Source organism: Stegastes partitus, unplaced genomic scaffold (assembly GCF_000690725.1).
Source record: "Stegastes partitus isolate 25-593 unplaced genomic scaffold, Stegastes_partitus-1.0.2 Scaffold685, whole genome shotgun sequence".
NCBI lineage: Eukaryota > Metazoa > Chordata > Actinopteri > Pomacentridae > Stegastes > Stegastes partitus.
The window spans coordinates 131,559-150,606 of NW_007578416.1; the positions used below are offsets into that span (position 1 = coordinate 131,559).

The following is a 19,048-nucleotide window of genomic DNA, read 5'->3' on the forward strand; positions in this document are numbered from 1 at the left end:
GCAGCACAGAGAAGAGCGAAGACGTCAGAATCAACTGAGTCTCTGCACTTATAGATCAAATGCATTTCCAGAGCGGAAAAGTGTGTCTTTGTCTGTTCAAGCTGAATGACAAGACGCAAGAATAAAATCTGTCACCAGCCACCAACACATTCTCTTCAACACACAGCAAACAAAACGCCTACCTTCTTGGTGAAGTCCATGGCTTTGAGGATGGAAAGGTTGAGCGTTTCCAGCGAGGCCAGGACTCCCTCGTAGTCCCCCATGTGCTTGGCAAAGTAGTCTGTTTTACACACATAATAAACGTGCACGACTTTCAGAGTCACAAAATAATTTGCAGCGGTTAGCCCAAAGTGCTATTACTATCATATACTTTAAAGAAAAATAATTGCATTTCAACTGAGAAGCGCTTTTTTAATAATAGATAAGAGAGGGAATGAGGGCAGTGGCGGGGAAATGTGTGTGATGTGTGGGCAGTCGACTTACCGCAGAGTTCCTTAGTGTCAACATTACTATCACAGCATAGCAGAGGAGCAGCAGAAAGGAGGAGAAAGAAAGGAAGGTTGGAAGAAAGGAAAGTAGGAAGGAAAAGGAAAGAGCAGGGTCAGAAACAGAGGAAAGGCTTTTTTCTTGTTGTTTTTTTTTTTTTTGCATGCACACAAACACACACACAAAGAGTTTGGCAGGCACAGAGCGATCTAACAAGACTCTCTGACAGGACTCTGAATCAATCCGCTGCCATCATTCATGCTCGCTTCACCGTGCGGGGACTCATTTGGCAGCGAATTCTTCACTGGTGTAAAGGAGACTTTCCTTGGTTGACTGACCGGGAGAGAAAGAGGAGGATGAAGGAAGGAGGACGACACAGCAGCCAAAAGAGGGATGAGATGTAAGTGATGAAGGAGAGGAGTCTGAACCGGAGGAGGAGGAGACGAGTGGAAACACCCCATCTGTCCATCGTAACAGCAGATTACTGTTGAGTAACGCTGCACGTGTAATGACTAATGTCTAAAATAAACAATTGAACACTTTTTGAAATCCTTATTAGTCTGATTTAATAAAGACCTGCTTTATTTTATTAAGTATTTTACATGCAGGCCGTCTGCCAGAATGAATCCTGATCCATTACTGTGACAGATGGTCTCTAAAAACAGCCACCAAAAGCCCAGTTTTACTCAACAATAAATGTATTTTCATATTTACTGATAGCCCGTGTAGTTGAAAGTTGAATTTGGAGGCGTGCAGCCAATAATATCATAAAGTTTTTCCAACAGCTAAAATGAAAGCGGCAGATTGTTCACTATCTAAACGGTGGTTGCGGATTAAGAATGGTAATAAATAACCGTTAGTAATTGCTGTTATTTTAATCGATCAGAAATATATTACCTGATAAGGTAGAAGGCGACAAGGGACAGGAGACTGGTCAGAAAAAAGTGTTGTCGATTTGCTGTAGTACCTGGTTGTTCCACCAGGTGGATCCTCTTACTGTTTAATGAGATGGAGTTACAGGTGTGTTCGCTGACCACCGATAAAGCCTGTGTTACAATTTCTGTACTTGTGAGTACAGAAAGGTCTATTTGATGTACATTTCATCTCATCAAGTCTCAGAGAGTCCTTCCTACGGTGGCCCAGAGGTGTCACAACAAAACAAAAGCCACAACACAATCAAATTAACCACAACACTACAAAATAAGCCGCAACACAACACAATTAGCCACAACACTACAAAATAAGCCGCAACACAACACAACGGCTGCAACAATCTCCGGCTTCTGCCCACTTCGTGTGGTTGCGCACTTCACAGTTGAACTTCCGGGTTAAATAAAAAAAACAATTTCCGTTGCAGCCGTTGTGTTGTGTTGCGGCTTATTTTGTAGTGTTGTGGTTAATTTCATTGTGTTGTGGCTTTTGTTTTGTTGTGACACTTCTGGGCCACCGTACCTTCCACACGTCTGCACGACTACACGGCAACGCTACAAGGACAACAGTGTGCGTGTGCAGCAATAGTGTGTATGCGCAAGTCAGTATAAGGGTTAGCTTAAGAGTCTCACAAAACAAGTGCACCTTCTTAATTGCACCTTAACTACTGCAGTTGTGTTGATGAAGTCTGCAGGAATAAGTTGTGAAAAAGGTGTCCGGTTTAGCTAGCTACCTGAGACAAAGACTAATGCTAATGTAGGCTAATACAGACGAGGAGCTGAGGGTCTGTCAGCAGCTACTTTGATTATATCCTTCCAGTAACGTTAAAACTAAAGTAATGAAGTGCATCTGCAACACTCTGCTCCGAGTATAAAAATATTTCAGAGGTGGCAGTGAATACTAACAGATTTCCTGCTAAAGTTGCTGCAACAGTATTTGTGCACACCTGTTCCACCTGAGCAGCTGTTTTCAGAAAGTCAGTCCATTGTGTAGATTATGATTATTTTGACATCAAACTAGTCTGAAGAGATTAATAACATTTCAGGTTATTTACTGTGGAAGCCTGCAGCTTGTTTGCTGCGTTCAATACTTTGGACAAAGTCATTATTTTTATTTTTTAACTTGCAATTCAGCGGCTTGGCATTTATCTGTTCTTTAAATTCTTCGTATGATGGAGCTGATTTTGATCTGAGAATAGAGTGTCAGTGACTTAACAGTTTTATAGCATGTCTAAAAACCTACATATTTTATTCATTTGATCATATAATCAATTATTGATTCTTAACATAACTGACTATCACTTAAAGAAACCATTTACAATCTACAACTCTCTTACACGTGCATTTTCACAGAGGAGGTAAACCAGGTATTATGTGGTTCTCTGCCACATGTTAGGGATATTTTTCATTAGTACTTAAGATCCCAACTTATTCTGAGCAATAATAACCAGCATATGTTGTTAGATTTCATAACAAAACCAAACAACAGTGTTGATGTGAGGCTTCCGAGCAGTTTCTCATGAATGTCTGCAGGCCAGGCAGAAGCAATGGTGTCGAGGAGGTTCATATTAAAATTAGATTAAATTAAATTAGTGTTTATTAAGTATTATTGCATTTAAAGTGGCACTTCAATAAGAGGAGTCAAGAAGGGTTAAAGTCAACCTGGGACCAGTGTGATCCTGAGAGAATAAAGGCTACGAGCTCTCAGACAGTGTTTCAAAGAGACGCGTGTTCACCAGGCAGAGAGCGACCATATAAAAATGCCCTCACTTTGCCTTAATGGTAATATGGGATCTAATGTTTTCTAAGCTTGATCTACACTTAGGACTAAAACTTCATGTAAGCACCAGTTTTGGCTATTCCATTTCTCTTATACCAAGTTTTTTCTAATCAGAAGAAGCAATACTGAGTAAACATGAGATTAACTCAGTTTTTTTAGTGTCATTCGCCTGCTTTTTGTGCTTTTTGTGCATGTTCAAGCACAAAAAACGACTTATTTCGAGCAGAGCTGCAACAGTTAATCGATTAGGTGTCAACTATGAAATTAATCACCAACGACTTTGATAAGACGAATTGGAAAAATACATTTTAGCTTCGTAAATGTGAGTATTTTCCGGTCTCTTTCTACTGCGGAATATCTCCGGGTGGAGGACTAAACAAGACATTTGAGAGCTGTCGTGGAAATACTGCTGTGACTCTCATTACCTCAAATAATAAAACAAATACTGTGCTCGGCTGTTAGTAAATTTATTCCACAGCAATTAGGAGAAAGTGACAAATTGTTCAACTCCTATTTCTCTGCCAGAGAAGAATAATGACCACTTGTTTACAATATGACAGTGAACACAGACTCTTTTCCCATTGGCCTGCTCCGAATTAGCCCCTGATGGTTCGATTTAATTACTGTGTGAGAAACTTTAAGTCCGACATTGCCCAAGTTACTCAAGGAGCCTCTTTAGACTGAAACTCCAAACCTTGAGGAGGCCTTAGTTCCCTATTTCTGCTCTGCTACGATGACACAGATTAGTTAAACCTGGAAACATGTCAGCTTTTTGTGTGTGAAAATGAATAAACATACAGGAAACTAACAATAAACAGATGATTAACATTTAAATAAATGATAAGCAAGGAGCTCACAATTGATTTTATTTTCACAGGACGTCATCTTGGGCTTTGGGAAACAGTAATCAACACTTATTGTTTTTTGTGTGTGTTTTTTAACCATTTTCTGACATTTTATTAACCAAAAAATGAATTAAAAATAATCCACATATTGTTCAACACTGCACAAATTGTTGCAGCAATCGTTCTGAGTGACTTTTTGTGCACATTTCCTCAGCTGAAGTGACTTGCAGGTGACTTTCTTCCTGCATTTCGGTGAAAACTCCATTATTAGATGCTAATCACAGCGATCGCAGAGGAGATTGGACATCGGGTGAGATTTCTTGACGTTCCTCCTCCACGGCACAAATTCAGCACATGGAGTAAAGTCAAGTCAAACAGAGGGAGAGAAGGAAGACGCCAGGCCAGAGACGGGCTGAAGCCAGGAGTGAGTGACAGATGGAGGCAGGACGAGGAGGCGGCGACGATGAGCGGCGTGATGAAAGCGTGACAGAAAGCTCAAGGAAACAGGCTGAGAGGGGAAGAAAAGGGAAAGCGCCGAGCGACAGAGACAGACGAATGACTGGAGGCAGGACAGCGCTCCGTCTCTGCCTCCATCCAGCCTCCTCCACATCCATCAAAACCCCTGCTTCAAACAGGAAACGCTTACGCCACCATTTCTGCTTTTACTCGGCCCAATCAATAACCTTATCTGCTGTCACATGACAGCGCTGAGGTCCTGCATGCGGCTGCCAAGTCTACTTAACTCTAATGAGTAGAAACTTTTGCATCCGCTGGGGGATTTATAAAGCGTCTCCAGGAAGAGATGGTGGCAGTCGCATGGTCCACTTACTGCACTGATTTAAAAAAAAAAAAAAATCTGGGCTGCTGGAGGATTTATATATTGAACCTAATTCAATTCTACAACAACTATAAAGGTCAGCTTTTGTTCTGCTTGGTTTCATTTTATTCGAAGGGCCCTGCAGGATTGGGGAGGTTGTGTAAATTAACAGAGCCGGGCTTTTGATTACTCGGGTCCCACTGTGTCAGCACACTTCTCCTGATTGGCTGATTATAAAGGGGTCAATAAATTGATGTAATGAGAGTCAATCAAAACAAAATGTCCCAGAGAGCAGAAGAGAGGTTAATATCCTGGAGCGCCGGATGACTGACGCACAGAGACAGAGAGCGGGGAAGATGTAAAAACAGGTAACAATGACTTTCCTCAGTTTTCACTCCTCTTTCATCATTCCTTCCCTCTTTACGCTGGTATCTCTGCTCCCGTTTCATTTTTTATTTGTTTTATTTTGCCTTTTTTTTTCCCTCCCTGAAAGTGTCGCTTAATGAAAAGGGCTCCGGTGCAGCAGGTTCTCCATGAAAAGAGCTTTCAGAACTGGATGTGACATTTCCTCTGCTGCGGGATAAATTACATACATTTTACCTGAGCATGCACACACACACACACACAGACATACACTCTCTCGCATATACAGAAAATGGAAAAGAGCATTACTGAGGCCGTGCAGCAGGAGAGCAGCTGCCTACATCTCCTTTCCTTTTCATAATTGATGGTGAGATGTGATCAAAAACAAAAGTCACGGCGCAGTGAGCACACAAACATGCACATGGATGTAAATGCACTGCATGCAGATGTATTTCATGCAGGAGATGTTGCATGCTGCAGGCAAACACACACACACACACACACACTCTGGCTCATGCTGTAATGGTGTAGCAGTGCTGACCTGGTGTTATCAGAGTCGATGGTGTGAAACAGCTTCTCCAGCTCCTCCTCGTTCAGCGTGCCATCCGAGAAGAAAGCCTGGAACTCGTCCAGAGACAGCTTCCCATCATCTGAGCGAAACACAAACACACGCTTACATCAGTGTGAATTCATCTGCAGAGGGATGTCGGGCGATCAAACACCTCTGGACATTTGTTCGTGACAATAAAGCGGCATCGCACGATATTATTACGAGGGCCTGTCAGAATAAACAACCCTGTAAACTGCAGCCTGTCTGCTGCTCTTTAAAGCACATGAAAGGAGATGAAGTGACACTGCGGGTCATTACTGGAGCTCTGCACTGTGATGCTGTGGAGTAATATATTCATCCTGCTTTAGTCTCTTTTACAGCCAACAATATTTGTTTGCTTTGGTGTTTGTGTTCTGGAAAATCTTAAAAATCTCCATGAACTCCTTGTTAACAAGCCTGTACGGTGTTTTTATATGCACATAACAAGACAAATGAACACATTAAACCTGCAGCGTACTGACGACAGTCTCAAAAACACTGATTCAGACCTCCAGAGTTTCACGTGTAACAAATACGGATCGATCGAAATAAGTTGTTTTTTTGTTTGTTCTTTTAGGGCCAATACTGATTGTGCCGATTATTGGTAATTTAGAAAGACTGATACAGGGAAGCGATATATACATTACATGGAATGCATTAACATGTGATAGCAGAAGCCTGTCATTCATTACTAGGCTTCTTCATTAATAAGGGTGACTATAACTGAACATCCATCCATCCATTATCTACACACCGCTTAATCCTCACTAGGGTCGCGGGGGGGCTGGAGTCTATCCCAGATGACTCAGGGTGAAGGCAGGGGACACCCTGGACAGGTCACCAGTCTATCACAGGGCTACACTTAGAGACAGACAACCAAGCACACTCACATTCACACCTACGGACAATTCACAATCACCAATTAACCTCAACATGTTTTTGGACTGTGTGGGAGGAAGCTGGAGAACCCGGAGAGAACCCACGCTGCACGGGGAGAACATGGAGACTCCACACAGAAAGATCCATACCGGGACGCAAACCAGCGACCTTCTTGCTGCGAGGCAACAGTGCTAACTAACTGCGTCACCTTGCAGACCTATAACTGAATATGTAAACTAAAAATAGGAGTCATTAAATTAGGATGCTCGACTGAGATTGATCAGTTTGTTTCCTGCATTTCTGTCTGCTGTTCTTCTCGATTTTGCAAATCTTTCACTTTAATTAGCCACTAAGGTCCAGATCTTAAAGCATTGTTAATTATTGTTTCCCAGATTTTGTTTCAGGTTTATCTGTTTCTGCCTTCTAACCTTGCCGCTAGCCATTAGCCTTAGCCACTGTGGGAGCAGCTGACTTCCTGGTTTATTTTTCTTGTTCAGTTTTTACAATTGCTGCTTGAGAGGCATTTCTGAAGCCACAGAGTGATGAGAGGTGGCTGCATCAGATCTGAAGTAGTGCATTTAGTTCATCAATCGGTCAATAAAAATACAGATAATCAAAAAAAGAAAAAGAAAAAAAGCCAAATATCGACCACGATAATCAGTCCATTGCTACTAACAAACCTAAGGAACCAGTCGTGTCAATGTAAAGGGTGGTGCTTCCTGCATCATTATTCTTCTTCAGCATCCAGTTCAAACATGCTCACGTCAATATTACAACTTTATGTAGTGCAGAGTAGTTTTACAGTTTTCAAGTAGAGTCGTAGGTGAGCTGGTGTGCTTGATCTGCAGCAATTAGTGAAGTCTGGGTGTAGTAAGAGGCGGGGGCTTCATGGATGCAACTCCGATACACTGAGATCAGCTCAAAGACGAACTTGTGTCAAGTCTAAAGCTCTACATATGTGGTTCCACTATTGGCTGCTAGTGTTGGGCAAAAGGGTTGCCAGGTCTGATGTAGCCGTGGCCCCCTTTAGCTCCGAACAGAGACGTCCTTGCATGGCTGTAGAATCTCGCTCCCGTTTAAAGTTTAGCTCCCAGTTGTAGATAAACCCCAGTGTGTTGGCATGACATTTCATATTTCATTCAAAAGAACCCATTATCTTTAAATACGTGGCCACCAGCTAGAAATGGTGCCTTCAAAGTTTATCTCTAAAAGGAGCTGGAGATGACGACTACGACCGCTTTTGTTCAGGTGATAAGCATCTCCAAAAAATCAAACCGCCCCTCTCCTCGACTGGCCTAAAGACAGTCATTCAGTCTTTATCTTTTTTTCTTTAACATTCAGCTTCTGTTGAACTTTTCATCAGACCTGCAGCTTGTATTAAACAGTCGAGCTTCTCGCTGTTTAAAATCACTGTTTGATATGCTCTTGTTTGTCTTCCGTTGCCCATATTTTATTCAAAACAAGTGCAATACCTGCTCCTGCGTTCTCAGCCTCTCCAGCTCAGTGTGATCACAGCCTTCAGTGATTTCTCAAGCTGCTGTGAAATCAATCCAGCATGCACTTCAGTCTGCTGCAAACCTTTAGCCGAAGCCCTGCCGTCTGTCTCTGCTGCACTTTGGTAAGCGCACATTGCTGATTATGTTTCAGAACCTGGCGGCCCTTTGGGAGCTCCGCTGATAACCAGCGTGCTCAGAAAAAAAAAAACTCTGCTGGATTTGTAGTCCAAAGCAACAACGAATAGAAGGTTATGCTGAAGTATAACTGACAAAGAAAGGCCTTGATTTATCAAAGCAAATCATGTTTTTTCATTAGACATCTCCACAATGTGTGTGTTTTTTTAATGGGCAGCCCTAAAGAAAGCCTGTAGCATCTTTTACAGACTAAGAATGAGATCTGCAGTACGTATACTCAGTCGTACAGACTGTCTGTAAATATGAGCTGACAGAGTTTCATTTGCATTTCACAACAGTTTCATGTGCGTTCACTGACAACTATGCAGCACAAACTGTATAAAAAGATATATGCAAGAATGTAAAATGATCAGAAATGTGTCTCTGGTTCCTCATCACAACAAAAAAAGCTGCCAATCAGGCTGCTGGTGTCTTTAGAAGGTTGCTCCGTTGTAACCAAAATTAGTCTGCTCTCATTACCAGAGCGTCAAAAAGTGGCATTTTGTCAAAGTTGTCAGCATCTCAGAGGTATGCACAAGGTTTCTCTTGGTGTTGGTGCCAACAGTGTCAACATCTGGTGCATAAGGAGATGATGGAGTAGGAAGTTAGAGGACTTTCACCCAGAAGACTGACGTTCACGCCCAATGTGGGACGAGTATTTTTTCACTTTCATTTTATTTAGTGGTTTAAGTGTTCAGTCACCTTTCGGTACCAAATTTACTTGGTTAAGTTGAGGAAAACATCATGGTTTGGGTTCAAATGCAGCTTTTTGCAACATTAAGCTCCTGCTACAAGGCAAACCTCTGGTTGCCTCAAAAGCCGCAACGGTGTCGACATTCATGGTACGTACCTCTAACATTCAGGGTTTTAATAGGTCTATCAGATGAAGGACAAACCAATTATTGGATCTGGTATTCAGCATTTTTCTGATTATATTGGTGCCCACAACACTATCTGATTGGTCACACATCATCGGTAACAGCCAACCAATACTGACGGACAAATGTTGAAAATGTATTTTTTAACTAAACATATGCAAAACAAATAAGTCATTTTAACAAACTATTGTGTTGGATTTGTGTTACTCCACCTTCTGACACATAAACATCGGTCGGTATGTTCCAAACATCTGTTATCAGTGTCTTTGACGACTAATAATCGATGCTTATCAGCCTTTTTGGTCAGCTCCTTTATCATACTACTCTGTGCATTTAGAAGAAGCTAAAACCTACCTAGTGTGTTCAATGTGATGTCAAAGGGTCCAGACAAAGCTTCCTACAACAGTGATGTCACATCTTTAAGTAAACTTCTCCATCACTGCAGCAAACATCAACCCTGGAGCTCAGCGGTTCTCGGAGACTTTCTAACTTCTTTGCTGTTATGGCTGATATACATCAGCTCTCATGTGAGGCCATTATGGCCCCTTTAATGACTCCCCTGTTCATTAAGTAGGAATTACACTCATACTGGATGTTTCTGCAGTACACAGTGTGTTGTAATTCAATGCTAATGTGCTGCAGCACTAACTACCGAACAGTGTTGCACAACTTTGAACAAGGAGTTTGAGTTGCCTGAACTCAGCTCCTGGAAGATCGAGTGTTCATACTGTTAATCCTGTTTATACATAGTGCACACATTTCATAGCAGTAATACTGTTCCTACAGTTTATTCCATGCATGGTATTTATACTGTTTATTCTGCTCATACCACGATCTCTACCTGTAGATTTAGATGATCTATTTCACATTGTTTCCACAGATCTATATATTAAAACATTCTCTGTCCATGCTGTTAATTTAGTTTATACTGTAACATATTGTAAATAATGCACTTTACTGCTGCTTTTCCAGTTCTGGTTCGATAATAAACTGCATTTCGTTGTCTTAGCAACAATGCAGTTGGGCCTGAGGATGATCTAACATGTGGTGTGATGTAATTAATCATCACTGGTGGTAATTTTACTCAAGTAACTGTACTTAAGAACAGTTTTGAGGTACTTGTGCTTTACGTGAGTATTTCCATTGTACTTCATAATTTCTACTCCACTACATTCATCTGACAGCTTTAGCTACGTTTGGGATAACGATTTTACCTGATGGATGATTTAATACGCTTTCAAAATACAACAAATAAAAACAGATTAAACCAGAGATTTCCAAACATTTAGTCTTTTTTTACAAAATGTAAATGGATTGGTTGTTAACAGCTCTCCCACATAGCAACTTCCTCCTAAACTTCTCACATGGTTTCATTTCAGTAAATGTTCAAATGATCCAACATTGCAACAAAAAACTGAAAACAGATGTTGGATGCAGAATTAAAGACCAAACCAGGACTTTTTCTTTAGTACTTTGACTACATTTTGCTGCTAACACTTGTATGTTTTTACATCAGTGGGATTTTGAATGCATTTTACTCGTAGTGGAGTATTTGTACATGACTGTGCTGCTACTTTTACTTCAGAAAACAATCTAAATATTTGTTCCTACCACTGTTGGTCAGTAGTAGCAGGTTTATATTGTGTATCTAGATTCAAACATCACTACAAAGTGAAAAAAAAAGAAAAGAAAAGCCTCTCTTTTTGCTGTTTAACTGTAATCCGGTGTCTCTGTGGTGAGCTGCCTGGTGGCTCTGCAGCAGGGAGTGGTTATTCATCGACTCCATTCTAAATCTGCTTGCTAGTACTGAATGCCTGACTGTCTGTCTCACCACATGATGCAGAGCTAGATATCAAATATTAATTCCCTTGCCCTCAAAGTGTGTTTGTCCTTGAGTGTGGCTGACTGGATGCAGCAGGTTGAGCAGTGGGACCACTGCAGAGCACTGGGAAGCCACAGGGACTGCAGCCTTCCAGAGAGCTGAATGCAAATGTGCTGCTCTTAAATCTGCCTTATGTATTCGCTCCGCTGTTTCTCAGTTGTAGGATTAAGGAAGCATATGTTTATGAATTTCTCATGTCAACATCAAGACTGTATCTATTTTTCATTCCTTTCTTTCTTTCTTTCTTTCTTTCCATCTTCTGCTGCATCATGCCCTCTCTTTTTTGTTCCATTTTGTTGGCCTCTTCTGCTCCGGTGCAGTCAGAAAAGCTTCGCTCTCTAGAATCTGGAGGTTCTGGTCCAAACACACTGACAAACTGTCAAAAAAACTTCCAGGAACTCCACAACCGGAGCCAGACTCTGTTTTTTTGGCTGCCGTCCTGCCTCCTCTGCACCTCACTCGTCTCCCTCCATATCTTTTATCCCTCCCTTCCTTGCAGCTCCCCTGTTGGAGAAACGCGAATTAAAGCTGCCTCTCAGATGTTGTGCCATGTCGATTTCTGCTGCAGCACAATGACGCCAAGTCAGAAACGCCCTCACAAATTGCTTTCTTTCGGCGACGCTTGGCATAACCTTTCCACGACAGAAGGCTGGTTTGTTTGAAGGTGGGCTTCTGAAATCTTCGCGGCTCCTCTCTGTCGCTCGGACTCCGTGGCCACGACTATTTCCAACCTGCCCCTCTCTGCGTAGCAGCCGCTGAAAGCACTGGTGTTTAATTCAGCAGTGACCCAATTTACTGCGTGCAGCCAGCTTTGCTTGGTTAGACCCACTTAGGAATTCTCCAGTAACACACCAGTCAAGCAAAGCAGATAGCGTGCTAACCCCATTTCCAAAAGCATGAAATACTCCCAAATTACACATGTCTAACAAAAACCCACAGCTTCAGCGATTCCTGGACGACACTCAAAAGCTCACGTGTCTTTTTTTGGAAATCACAATAGCTTCTCAAACATGTGATGTGCCACTTCCTTCTTCTCCACTGGGAGATTCTCTGTTGTTTTTTTTTTTTTAATGGGACAGTAAAGCATCCATGGATCATTTCAGCTGCTCCTTATTATCAGAGTCCCAGTGCTGCAGCCACCGGTTCACCCTGCAAACCTCACCATAAATAATGTACAACAACCCTGACATCCACTCTCCAAGTGCCCACACCAGTCAGCAGCAGAGGAGAAGACGCAACAGCTGCCTCCCTGGCTCCAATGAGATCCTGCAGATTGGCTCTATTTGCTGAAACTACCTTTATTTTACTTGCACCAGAATGGTCAACGCAGGGAAATCATTCTGATGCGAAGGAAATGACCCGCGCTCACGGATGTATTGTAAAAACAGCAGGGAGGAGATGAGGTGCACAGCAGTAGGCAAAGTTGGAGTAACTCTTCAATGTGAAACAAATTATGTTGTTTTTTTTTTTCTTTCTTTTTTCTCTCCTCCACTGATGTCAGCAGCAAACTCAGTCACATCCAGCGTGAGTTCGCTCTTAAAACTCCCCAAACACCTGCAGCTGCACTTTATTAAAGCGAGAGGAGACGGGGAAACATCCATCATCTTTAAAGAGTTCTCGGATTGAAGTGCAGAAAAATACAAGTTTTAAGGTAAACACATAAGTAGACGCTGGAAACTGCTCTTTAAAATCCACATTAGAGTGTTATGGCAACAGCTCAAGTTTAAAACTGCTTCCACTTAACTTTCACTTTCCAGCTGGCGCTTCTTTACTTCTTGGATTAAGGTTTTTTTGTGTACAAAACGTGCAGAATGATCCGTTTCTACAGTAAATATATGCACTGAAGGCTGCCATGATTAGTCAGCATAAATCTATGATGTTGAAGGTCAAAATGCATCAACATGAATATCTTGAACCGACGCCTGTTTGTTAGGTTTTTTTTGTAAAATGGTTTAACTCTTTGGAACTGCATCTTGGCTGTATTAAATCTGCAATAGTTGGTCATTACATTAAAGGTAGCGCAATCGAAATTTAACAAATTGTACATACTATTGTAGAGAAATTGTAGAAAACCTGTATTTTTAACCCTCGCATGTCTTTTTTTTCTTTTTACTATAACAGCAGTTGTCACTCTTTTTTGGCTCCACTCATTGGTTTCAGTGCTACGTTTTTAGACAATGGCAGTGGAGTGAAAAAACCAAAGCTTCAAAAGTATTGGGATTACTTTAAATGATGACAGGACAAAAAAATAGTTTGTGCACTGTGCAAAGTTTCTGTAGTACAACAAAGCAGCACAACCCGATGTACAAACCCACAGGAGCCACTTTACATCTGTTTACTTCTCTCCTTTTCTCTGTGCTCACACATACTGTGTTTTACCACAGCCAACCCCTCAATAAAGCCGTTCACATTTACATTTACATATTTTACTGTTTCGGTTGTCAGACAACAGAACAAGGATGAAATAGAGACTGAAATGTGTAACACTACATGCTAACCACAACGTCGTCTGACAACATTCATCAAACACAGGAGCTAAATACGACGGCTGAGCTGTGAAATCACTACTGACTTGCACTACTGACTTAAATAAAAAGTCATCATTTTATTTATTTTTACCATGTTGGACTCCCCAGTTAAACCTATACAGAGACATACAGTTTGTCAAATACAAGGAACTTAAACGATTTTTGTTTTTTTTGAAGGAAAATGGTGGGCAGTTGGTAGCACTGTTGCCTCGCAGCAAGAAGGTTGCCGGTTCGCATCCCGGTGGTGGGTCCGTAGGTGTGAATGTGAGTGTGCTTGGTTGTCTGTCTCTAAGTGTAGCCCTGTGATAGAATAGAAGAAGAAGAAAGAATAGAAAAATACTTTATTAATCCCAGTCTGGGAAATTACTGTGGTACAGCAATAGACTGGCGACCTGTTCAGGGTGTCCCGTGCCTTCGCCCTAAGTGGGCTGGGATAGACTCCAGCCCCCCCGCGACCCTAGTGAGGATTAAGCGGTGTATAGATAATGGATGGATGGATGGATGAAGGAAAATGTATCATTTAAACAAATCAACTAATCTGTAAATCACTGAACAGATTCCTCAATAGAAAGATAGTGGCAGCCTTAATGCAGAATTATAACCTTAACTAAGGCAATTGTTATTCAAATTAGCTGCACCTCAACTACATCCATCTGCAAAATGCTCCATTCAAGTAAATGCAGTAATAACGCATGATCAGTACTTTTACTGCAACATTAAGTTTGTTTATGTTATATGTACTTTTACTTAAAGATAAAAATTGGAACGCATGAGTTTAACTTGTATTGTTGTGCTGTTGCTAACACTTAAAAAAAAGATCTGGAAACTTGTTTCAGCAATAAAACAGTCAAATGTTTAAACGGATAAACACATTTGCAGAATAATCACAAACAAATAAAAACAGAAGTAAAAGGCAGAGACTACCTCAGGCTCCAACTCTGCAGCTCTGGTTTGCTGCACAGCACACATTATCCATGAACTGGAGGTGTGTGTGTGTGTGTGTGTGTGTGTGTGTGTGTGTGTGTTTGGGAGTGAGATTTCCATAATTTAATCATGCTGTGCCAAGGTCCTGTACATTAGCAATACAGGACGTTGTGTTGGCACAAAATGAAAAAAGCGAATGCAGCAGGGCGAACTGGGAACACGGTGCACTGAAGGGGATCTGACGAACGGCGCCGGAGCTGCACCCGCTGGTTTTGTATGTAGGCGGCCGCGACTTTTACTGCTGAAGTAGGAAAACTGCACAAACAAGCACGTGCAAGTGGGGAAATTATGTTCAAATATAGAAATGCTTTCAACCCCACAATGCTACAAAACAAAAATACAAGAGAAGCGACATAACAGAAGAAAAAAGGCAACAAGAAGAGGTAACACTGGAACCACAACAACACTGAAGACAATTTCAATCGTTTCTGTGTTGTGCACATCGTAGCAAGGCAGCAAATTTCATAGACGGAGCCCAGTTTTAGGTAATTTTAGCACCAGGCAGAGCTTCTGTCAGATGTGCAGATGTTTGATGTGCAGTTTGAAGAAGCCACAGCTGTGTGAAAAATCAGCCTCTCTGACAATCATTTGGATATTTTGCATCATTTCCCACAAGACTGCTGTCAAAAAATAACTCATGTGAGCTTGCTTTTATTGCATTATGTGTAGCTATGAAGTCCTGAAAGCATCAGGCTTCTGTTTAAATACTTGCTGACTGTTATTTGTCTGCGATGTAGTAAGAAACTGCAGGTTTAGTAGCAAGTAAGTAGGTACGAGTGCCGGGAAGCCGAGTGGGAGGAACCGAACCTTCTACGTATTGATCACAGCGACCAGCAGGAGCAGCACTCTGACAGTTTGTTTCTTTCCCAGCCTTGAAATTTCACTTTGCCGCCTTTGAGTGGTATTTTGGAAGCCGGCGTTTCTGCGCAGGTGGGAGGAGAAGCACGAACAGGTGAGAGGTTTCAGATGAAGCGAGCTGTTTGATGGAAAACGTGTCAACTCTGCTCTGAGAATAGACGCCTCGGAAACACGAGCGCTGCCACTTTATTAACAGGAGCAAAGTAAATGTGCGGCAAAACAATGCTTGAAATGTAAATAAATAAATAATATCTGAGTCTGCAGCTGCCTTAAACTGACTGGAAAGCAGCTTCTTCTTCTTTAATTAAATCCCTGAAGCCATCTGAAGGCAGCCTCTGACTTAAAAAGTGCAAAAACAACAAATCACTCTTATATAGATTTATCTAAACTTGCGTGGAATCTGGCGACATCAGAAGCACGATGGTGGAAACTGGACAAAACAGTCCATCCATCCATTATCTATACACCGCTTAATCCTCACTAGGGTCACAGGGGGCTGGAGTCTATCCCAGCCGACTTAGGGTGAAGGCAAGGGACACCCTGGACAGGTCACCAGTCTATCACAGGGCTACACTTAGAGACAGACAACCAAGCACACTCACATTCACACCTACGGACAATTTAGAATCACCAATTAACCTCAACATGTTTTTGGACTGTGTGGGAGGAAGCTGGAGAACCCGGAGAGAACCCACGCTGCACGGGGAGAACATGCAAACTCCACGCAGAAAGATTCCGGTGCCCCCACCGGGATGCGAACCGGCGACCTTCTTGCTGCGAGGCAACAGTGCTACCAACTGTGCGACAAAACAGTCGAAAAGGTAAATACGTTTCTATTTACTGGGATTTGGACACAAAAAGGTGCATCATCAGGACAGACAGACCGAGCAAAAAATCCAAATCTGTCATTTGCTGAAATTTCAAACACACACCAACACCTTCTCACACAGACAAGCGTCATCAGAAAGCGCATGTTCTGCTTTTTACTTTGAAATGCAACAACGATAGGAGTTTAAGAACGGAGGTCAGGGAGTTTGAAAATGTGCGAACAAACTAGCAAAGACTTTGCAGAAGTTTGATCCGACTTTTGCCTCCAGATTATGTGTAAATATATGACAAGACTCACTAGGAAGCTCCGGTTCTGCTCTTTTATTGCGATGCATGTTCCATATGTGTGCGCCGACGAGTGGATGAGTAATTCGCAGGAAAGCGGCGTCAACGGAAAGGTCAGATCATGAAGTTTCATTCGATATTCATGACGCCTCGCCACGGTAAATACATCAAGAGCAATTTAACGCAGATGAAAGAGTTCTAAGGGTTAAACCTCATATTTACTCATTCGCTGTAGGGGAGAAAACGAATGTCTTGTTCTTCAAGGTGTGACGGTTTATAGTCCTACTCTTGATTTATTCCCGGAAAATGTCTAAAAATCTGATCTGTATGCACCATTGGATCCACATAATTCTTATTTTAACATGCCGGCTGACTATGTTCACCAGCTTTCTTTGAGTTGATTCCCTTTTGCATTGCTGCATTTTGATTCTTCTTGGTTTTGCACCAACACAAGGTCCTGCACTGCTAATGTAAAGCCTATATTATGGAAATCTGACTCTCGCGCACAAAAACACACACAGAAACCTTCATGGACGGAGTTTACCGCCGTGCGCACCGAATCAGAGCTGCTCGCTGTCTTTTTCTCTGCTGTTTGCTTTCTCTGATTCCTGTGTGACTCAGGGCTTCTTTTAAGAAACAACAGTTTGTTGGTGTTTTCACCCACTTTTCCTGACAGTCTCCTGCTATAAAAGGCGGCCGCTTTGTTTTAAGTGCACTCGCTGGAAACTGTCAACCGTTGTCGTTACAGTTTGATCGAATAAGTAGCAAATGCAGAAGTGACAAAAAAACATTCTGAGGTGATGAATGAATGAAACAACAATCACATTATGCAGATTGGGGCCCGGCTTTGTTTCCCTGTAATGCCATCAGGGCGTCGCTGCAGCCCCGAGGAGGCCACGCAGACAGGGTGGCATTTACAGCCCACTTCTTCCATCAAAGTTCTTCCTTTTGGAAAATACCACGAAAGGAAATCATGCAACTAAAAAACCCCTCTTTGTTCAGCCAGTCGTGGCAAAAACAGGCAGATCTGCGTAACATCTGTAGAGTCGCAAATTACAGGTGCTGAAAATGCCACCGACGCACCCCGTCATCTTCAGGCTGCGCATTGATTCAGGAGTAATTCCAGATTGGAGTCACCTTTGTAAACATGACGGGGGCTTGTCGAGGGAGCGACTGATTTGGTTCTTCAATCAGAGAAAGCAAGCGGTGCACAAGTCATCGTCAGATAAAAGTCCAGCTGCCTCTGTCACCTCTGATCTCTCACTTTGTGTTTACTTTTATGTATTAAAGAACAGACGACGTTCTGATTCCACATTCAGATGCAAACCTATGGAACTAATTTAACCTCATAAAGTTATTTAAACGAACAAATAATTTGCAAATGAATGAATCCCCTGTCGTTCCACTTCGACCATCTGCATGCTGCTGTGCTGAAATTCGTCCATTTTAGCTCTTTCAGTCATTTAAATGGGGCTTGTCAGAGGAGAACAGCAGGTTGCCAACCAGAAAATTGTGTAAAAAAAAAAAAGAAAATTCAACAGTTCAACCTGCCTCAACTTTTCCTAAAAGCACTTTGACATTTTACAGCAAATTGCTTTGACATCAAATGCACCTGTAATGTGAACAAGGGCTGTAAGAAATGAATGTTTCAATTGTTAGTCTGTTGATTAGCTGTTTGATTTAGAAAATCTCTGTCATGAAAAAATGTCAAGCAGTGCTCTCCAAAGCTAAACACGACATCTTAAAATTTCTTGTTTCAGTCAGTTTACTGTCAAAACGAAGCAAAGAAACAATATTCAAATTCAAAAACCTGGAAGCAGAGAATGACTCAAACTAATCAATCAATTTCAAAAACAATGGGCAATTAATCTGATATTTGACAACTAATCGATTAGTTGTTGCAGCTCTAACATGAACAGTGAATTTTTATTGTCTATGGGATGGGAATATTAATGGGATGACGGATGAAATAATCTCAACCGTGCTCATTGTCTCACCTTTAAGTAGAATTACAAACCACTGTTTACTACTTTGAGGTCTACTAAGGCCTTAAATGTACATATTGTAGCTTAAACTGGACCTCCTGGACCGTACTTCATGTCTCTTGGTCTTGCTAACTAAAATCAGGGTCCTCTATCAGTGTGTGTCCACGTTAGATTCAGTCTGAAGGTCAGTTTCCACTGTTTGCATCATTCATAACATCTAATTGCAGCTGAATGAAAAACTAACTCAGCCAATGAGACTTTTCCATTTGGATGTGAGTGACGTCAGAACATCATAATACTGGATTTGACCTCTGTGGAATCTGAACAGCCAATCAAAATCCCCATCAGCATGACTGACCCACTACTAAATCTTACATATGCTCTGGTGCAGCTAATAAATGCAAAAATAAATCCAGGTTTTCCTCTTTAGACTTTGCAGGTTCACATAAAACAAGGTGTTAA

General features: G+C 41.8%; 1 protein-coding gene across 1 annotated transcript in view; it reads right to left on the reverse strand.

The window, feature by feature from the left end:
• Positions 1-19,048, reverse strand: part of necab2 (N-terminal EF-hand calcium binding protein 2) — a 198,025-nt gene that overhangs the window by 125,134 nt on the left and 53,843 nt on the right. Inside the window, exons 3-5 of the mRNA XM_008290582.1 lie at positions 5,762-5,870; positions 484-509; positions 183-280 (exon numbers count right to left, since the gene is read on the reverse strand). Of these exons, the coding sequence (XP_008288804.1) occupies positions 183-280; positions 484-509; positions 5,762-5,870 (233 nt within the window). The remainder of the gene's footprint in view (positions 1-182; positions 281-483; positions 510-5,761; positions 5,871-19,048) is intronic.